Source organism: Rhodamnia argentea, chromosome 7 (genome assembly GCF_020921035.1).
Source record: "Rhodamnia argentea isolate NSW1041297 chromosome 7, ASM2092103v1, whole genome shotgun sequence".
NCBI classification, from domain to species: Eukaryota; Viridiplantae; Streptophyta; class Magnoliopsida; order Myrtales; family Myrtaceae; genus Rhodamnia; species Rhodamnia argentea.
Genome location: NC_063156.1, coordinates 21,546,130 through 21,553,159, shown reverse-complemented (window position 1 = coordinate 21,553,159; position 7,030 = coordinate 21,546,130). Strand labels below are relative to the sequence as shown.

The 7,030-nt window shown below is 43.2% G+C and overlaps 1 protein-coding gene and 1 non-coding gene across 2 annotated transcripts; one reads left to right on the top strand and one right to left on the bottom strand.

The window, feature by feature from the left end:
- Window positions 1–4,121: 4,121 nt before the first annotated feature.
- LOC115734882 (dof zinc finger protein DOF5.6) lies at window positions 4,122–6,285 on the top strand. Its single transcript, XM_030665856.2, has 2 exons — window positions 4,122–4,373; window positions 4,839–6,285. Exons 1-2 carry the CDS (start codon window positions 4,323–4,325, stop codon window positions 5,802–5,804), a joined length of 1,017 nt encoding a protein of 338 aa, XP_030521716.1. The 5' UTR covers window positions 4,122–4,322; the 3' UTR covers window positions 5,805–6,285.
- Window positions 6,286–6,930: 645 nt separating this feature from the next.
- TRNAP-UGG lies at window positions 6,931–7,002 on the bottom strand. Its single transcript has one exon. It is a non-coding gene; the product is annotated as a tRNA-Pro (tRNA).
- Window positions 7,003–7,030: the final 28 nt, after the last annotated feature.

Genomic DNA, 7,030 nt, shown 5'->3' with positions numbered 1-7,030 from the left:
CTCATTTGGTACCTAATCATATGGGATCTAATGGGGTTTCGAAGATATAAAAAAAAAAAAAACCTTTATTGGTCCATAACTTGAATTAGGTAAATCCATGAAATCAATTTGGTTATTTGTTCCTATATGTTCCAATTGAGTCCTAAATGTGTTGAAGTGGCAATTTTTAATAATATTAAAATTTTGTTAAAATTTTTTATTTATTTTCTACTTTTCTTTTAATTTTTTCTTTTTTTTATTTTCGTTCTTCTTCCAGTGGGTTGCCGGCCGACCAAAGTAAGCCGAATGGACTGAATTGGCACAAATGTAAAGAATTTAGTAGTCAATTGAAAAAAAAAAGGATTTAGAACTAGATTGACACAATTGCAATATGTTTAGGACTTTTTTGGTAATTTTTCTCAAAGCAAAACTTCAGAATCCTATAAACAAATTCATATACCATCTCCAAGGAAACGGTTAAAGATCTCGTGGAATTAAAAAACAAAAAAGCGGGGGAAAAAGAAGAGGGAGACCACAAATCAATCCAGATTTAATCTTCCAAAAGGAAAGAAGCCCCAAAAATACTTTCGCATGATGTTGGCGTGGACAGCCCTTTCCGGACCTTTCTTTTCCCCCCATCAAACAAAACAGAAACAAAAAGCAAAAAGTGGGTGCGGCAAATTGGAAAATTTAGGGGATTTTTTTGCTTCACCCTTTAGCTTAAGCTTCAAGATTTCCCGTTTCTGCGTTAATGGCGATCGAGACGAAGAGGAAGAGAAAGAAGAAGAAGAAGAAGAAGAAGAAGAATTGCTTTAAAGCCCCCAAGTCATATGGCTAAGGGGGCTAAGGGCACTTGTCTTTTCTTTAGAGGAAGCGGCAAAAAAAGACAAAGGCATTTGGCTAAGGGGGCACTGTGAGTCCAAAGAATCTCCTCAAAAGCGCATGCAAACACATGCATTCGCCATCATACGCACACCTCCTTTTGATCTTTTTTGGGTCTATTTCGATTTTTATCTTTGATTTTGATACTTCACAGGTTGGTAGACAGATGTGTGCTTGAAAGTCGGAACCCCACTTGTTCTCGAGCATTCACCTAACATAGGATTCTTCACCGTACGAGCCCCAATGACCTAGTTCATAGCTATAACACAGGAAAAGTATAAAATAATAATAAAAAATCTTAAACCCGATGCTTTGATATTAATTCAGTCTTAAACTTTTTAATTGAATCAATTTAATCCTAATTTTTTTTTGCATTTGTACGAATTTAGTACATCGGCTGAATGAGGTTGGAAATGGTTGATGTGGACGTCGACCCTATTGGCACTACTAGCGCTGACATGAATTTATTTTTGTTGAATTTTTAATTTGTTTTGGACTTTTTTATTTTTTTTCTTATTTTTTTTCTGCCCTTTTTCTTTTCGGCGATGGCCGGCAAGGTCGTTCTCGCCAAATCTGGCAAGTCCGATCTCGCCTAGACCGGGGTGGCCTCACCGGCCACAGGCAAAAGGAAAAGAGAAGAAAAAAAAGTAAGAAAAAAAGAAGAAAATAAAATATAAAAAATTTGATTGAAGAATATAAAAAAATTCACACCATCAACAACAATGCCAAGTAGGATGGTCGGCGTTTACATCAGCAATTTCCTGTCTAAATTAGCAAGATGTACTGAAATGGTACCAATGCGAAAAGGATGGCCTCACCGGCCACCGATAAAAAGAAAAGGGGAAAAAGGTAAAAAATGAAAAATTGTTAAAAAATTTATAAAAAATTCTGCGTCATCGTCGGTAATGACACGTAGGAAGACCGATGTCCATGTTAACAATTTTTTGCCTAAATTAGCTGGATGCACCGAATCGGTACCAATACTAAAAGATTTATAATTGAATTGGTATCAATGCGGTAAGACTTATCCCACTATAACACGCACCCATGCACAAAATGAGGGCAAGTTGATACAATTCGATGACGCCTCCGGCCGATCCGCGGGGGTTGATGCATTACGGTTACAAAGTCTCTGTATGGATGAGAGCGTGAAGTTACCGTGGCCGGTGATGAGGAACGGACCATCTCGTGCTCGTGCCAAGGTTAATAAACCTTGATCGAGAGTCATGCATCCAAGGTTGGTGGACGACCTGGGGCGGGTCATCGCTTTATTCACCTGACAAGTTACGACCGGCTTTGGATCCTCATCCTGTCGTGGTTTTGTCTGTAGTGTGTTGTTCAAGCCATCAAGAATCTTCGCAGGTTTATCTTAATCCTAAAGCAGCTCCACATAAAGTCCATTTGTCATGATCGAATTCGCTTTCAAATGGATTCAAACCCGCCTGCTCGTTTGCAAGGTGGATTTTCGAACTTATTGGAAGACGAGGGAAGTCCATTGAAAACTTTGAACCTAGAAGCCAAAAATACATCCATGACGTTGCACCTCGCATTCGAATTGATTTCATTTTAATGGGAATTCGAATGTCTTTGTTGAAATCCGATAAAAAAATTTTAAGTTGTACCGAGCAATACATTGCTCTGTTTTTAACTTCGACATTTCCATTCAACCCGACGTCTATCCACAATAGTGAAAAAATAGTGATGATTCACAGTCAAGTAATCTGATAATTTCACAAGTCGTATAAAGTTGATCATGGACGAGAAAGGGTCTAGGACTATCAAGTTTACATAGGATCAATTGCAAAATACGGGGAATTTGTATCTACGGATGAGGATTTTCTTTTGAGAAATTCTGTCCAATCTAATACGTTCGCGCCATTGGAGTTAATTACTAGCCTATCGAGCAAATCAAAGAATAAAAGTTTCGAGCTTCATCGGACGTCTTGCAAATCTTCGAGGTTGGACGCGAAGGAGGCGTGGATTTGACTATGACTGGCGGGATTGGGGGGTTTTGCATGAGAGAGAGAGAGAGAGAGAGAGAGAGAGCGGGAGCTGGTGAGCAAGAAGCGATCGCACGTGAGGCACGTGACGTGGGGGGTGGGGAATATATGCCTTGCTTGTGGGAGGCGAGCGAGTGGCGCCCACGCGGGGGAGGCCCCGCAAGTGGAGTGATGTTTTGGGTTTTGGCTGGGGGCAGGGAGGGGGCAGGAGGAGCAGGAGTCACTGCCGCTTTATCGGAAACCCCAAAATAAATATTCTCTTCATTCTTCTTCGGTCACGTCAGAACCGACCCCATCCTATCGTGACGAAGAAGCCGCTATTTCTGACGTTATCTTCTCTCTCTTTGTCGTTCTTTTCTTTGAAAACGAAAAACAGAAAAGAAAAAAAAAAATTCATTTTTTATGCATGGGCTAATATATAGACTTTTTTTTTTTGTGCATGTTCAAGAAAATTCATGAAACATACCTCACGTTTATTCTCAGGCCACTTCCGTGTCTTCATTTCTAAAACGCATTTGCACCTTAAGTTTAGGCTATCCCTCACCAATTCAAACCCTCGCTCATCCACCTCCACCACCACCACCACCACCACTACCACCACCAGCGCTATCACCTGTCGGTTTGCTCTACGCTCCTCTCTCGCGCTCTCTCTCTATACGATATGTTTAGATCATTGAATTGAGAGCGCTAAAGTGATGATAATCTTCTCATTTAAAAGTAATTCAATCAAGATATAATGAGCTCGCTTATGAGATATACCAACAACCATGATGAGTTTAAGCGCCTGATGCGAGAAAAGATGATTATATATATTCTTGAATCATACTTCTAATTTGTGAGTCACAAGTTATAAAAAATTGTCAAGATGCGAGTTAATCCAAATATAAATACGACTAATGTCTATGTCTGTAGCGCATTACCAGAAAACTAGAAAGAAAACATTTTTCCAATGAAAAGACGGAGTAAAAACTGCGGCCTAATCGACTCGGGCGTTGAGAACCTGGAGATGAAATGAGTTCAAGCAAGAAGTCTTCGACTAAAGAAGTGTACATCGGAGAAGGGCTTTGCATTGGTTCCTGTTTGGGTCTTAGGTAAAGATGTGGACCCACCATAGGGCGGAGGGAGAGGTAGTAGAGAGACAGCGTAGGGCCCACAAGATGTTGGCCGTACATACCAGCCACCGACGCCGTGTAGACCGTATCTCTCTCTCGCCTTCTTATTCACAGCCCCCGTCCGTGCTTCCATGCAGCCCACACATAAGCCACTCTCTCTCTCTCTCTCTCTCTCTCTCTCTCTCTCTCTGCCTCACTCACTCCCATTATATAATCAGAAGCTTCTTAGAGGAGTGAAGTGATGATGATCCTGGAGTGATCTGGTTCTGGTTCTGGTTCTGGCTTTGCATTGCGTGAGGGTCAGTCTGCTGTGCAAAATTCTCTGTAAGGTGGAGCGCACCAGCAACAAATGGCGTTCACCTCCCTGCAAGTCTGCATGGATTCATCCGACTGGCTACAGGTCAATCACTCCCTCCCTCCCTCCCTCCCTTTCCATCATCCCCACCTCCCTGTAAACACGCGCTTTGATCTGTGTGCATCGTCCGAGGATAATCATTTCACCCATCATTCTTTTTCGCTCGAGAAGAAGGTTCCCATCATCGATCATCCCCATTCCTTCCCACCCATTTGGGAACATCGATCATCCGAAAATGGTGATGTTTCGCTGTATGTGGAAGCTGTTGAGGTTACAGAGGATAGAACGTGGCAATCGATTACGTTTCGATGTGTAAGGAAAATTATCAGCGAGGACAGTTAACAGTCTGAATCCGTACGTACTAATAATCGCTAGCATTATTGCTTCCATAAACGACAAAGCAAGTCGTGTCTGTTCCCTTGCATTATTGTTGTGATCTCTGACGGGTGCATATCTATGACGCGAAACATTTTTTGCTGACACGCGCACATTCCACGTTCTCTTTGCCAGGGCACTCTTCACGACGAGTCGGGAATGGACATATCCTCGCCGAATTCAGGCGACATGCTCGCGTGCTCGAGGCCCTTGATGGAGAGGAGGCTCAGGCCACAGCACGACCAGCCCTTGAAGTGCCCGAGGTGCGAGTCCACCCACACCAAGTTCTGCTACTACAACAACTACAGCCTCTCGCAGCCCCGGTACTTCTGCAAGACCTGCCGCCGCTACTGGACCAAAGGCGGCACCCTCCGCAACATCCCCGTCGGAGGCGGCTGCCGGAAGAACAAGAAAGCTTCTAGTTCCGGTGGTAATAACGGCAACAACAATGCCACAAGCAAGAAATTGGCCAACAGTGATCATCAAGGATTTGGGGTCCCCAGCCACCCCGGACAGTCGTCGGCGTCCTCGTCTCGCGGCGACCACTCGACCGACCTCCACCTCTCGTTCTCGCCCGAGGTGCAGCTCTCACACCTCCACGGCTTGCTAGGAGTCCATGGGGCCACCTTTGCCGGCCCGGGCAACAATTTCTCAGGCCACGAGAATCCGAGGCCGATCGATTTCTTGGAGAACAAGGTAATGAGTTACGACAGCAGTTTCATGCTGAGTGGAGAGAGCCCTAATCCCCACTTGGGCATGGTCGGAGATCTCGGCTCTACCGGGTTGGGCCCGAACTTCCACAGCCTCTATGGCCCGTTCGGGATGGCCATCGACGGCGGTAACAGCGGGACTACTAATAGTTTCATGGAGAATTGCCAGAGACTGAACATGCTCGTCCCATACGATCACCACGGCCATGATCAGGAACAGATCAATGCGATGGATGTGAAGCCGAACCCGAAGCTCTTGTCGCTGGAGTGGCAAGATCAAGGTTGCTCCGACGCGAGCAAGAACGGGTATGGCTACTTCAACGGTTTAGGACCGTCTTGGACTGGGATGATGAGTGACTATAACCCCTCTGCGACCAACCCATTAGTCTAAAAATGGAGCTGCTGCATAGTAATAGGATTTGCTATTTCCAGATCGGTTATTCCGATCGACTTTGGCATTGACGACACAGGAGTGTGAAAATGAGAAGCCTGAGAGTTCAACAATGGCTGCCTCTGACCATCATCATCACTATTGATTGTCATAATTTTTACATTTCCTTTTCTGGGTCGAGTTTCTTTTTTCGGGTCGTCTTTTGTTGTCATCTGATGGGGGTCGTCTAGTGTGAAAGATCTGAATTCAAAGCCGTAGGATTTTGTGGGCAACTCCGAGGAAGATATGTCAGTGCTCTTTTCTCTGTCTTAGTGTTTAAAATGTGTTAGAAATTAATGTTATCCCCCTATTTTAAGAGGTGGCATCTGTCTTTTGTTTATGCTGAACGGTTTGATTACTGTTATGCTTTTGCCCTTAAAGGGTTTCCGATGGCGTCTTTCATGGTTTTTGAGGAAAGGCACATAAAGCAGGTTTCTTGATTATAAATTAAAAGAAAAGAAAAAAACAAAAACACTACCTCTCCTCTTAACAAAATTGTTCACAATCGCATGCGACCTCTAACATTTCTCGTAACGAATAATATTAGCACAAGCTCGATACATAGGAGACAATCCGCAATACTTCCCATCTCATGCAAATATTACAGCGTAACTTGTACTTCTGATTTTTGAGACCGTGACTTTTCGATAAATATGATTGAAATTATAAATAACTTTATTTAGAAATATTGCAACGGATAAACTCATTGATTTTAGTACTTTTATTTGTGTTAACATTTCTCGAATGCCTTATTGAGTTAAACGTGAGTTCAATTTAAAGTGACTACGCTCCGACAATTTGCCGGGTTTTAAAACAATCCCATGATAGATAGAACCATGAATTTTAACATGTCCTGTGGTACAAAGTAAATAGTGCGGAAAATGTTGTTGGCCTTCCAACTTCAAACTGATTTGAACAAAAGCAAGACTCATGTTTCGTTCTAGCGATCGAAGGAACAAGGTCAACATCGGGAAGAAAGTACATTGGCAAGAACCTTCAATCTACAAATTCTCCTGGCATGAAATCAAGGATAGAAAACTGCAGAAATGATGGGTCTAAAAAGACGGGAAAAAAGAGAGTGGAGGTAGGGGCATTCCGAGAATCGAACTCGGGACCTCTCGCACCCAAAGCGAGAATCATACCACTAGACCAAATGCCCTTCACTTGTCATGACTTTCCAACAAATA

Coding starts and splice junctions, on each gene's coding strand:
- LOC115734882 (XM_030665856.2), top strand. CDS start 4,323: ATGGCGTTCACCTCCCTGCAAGTCTGCATGGATTCATCCGACTGGCTA. Junction 4,374..4,838: donor ATTCATCCGACTGGCTACAG/GTCAATCACTCC, acceptor TCTCTTTGCCAG/GGCACTCTTCACGACGAGTC.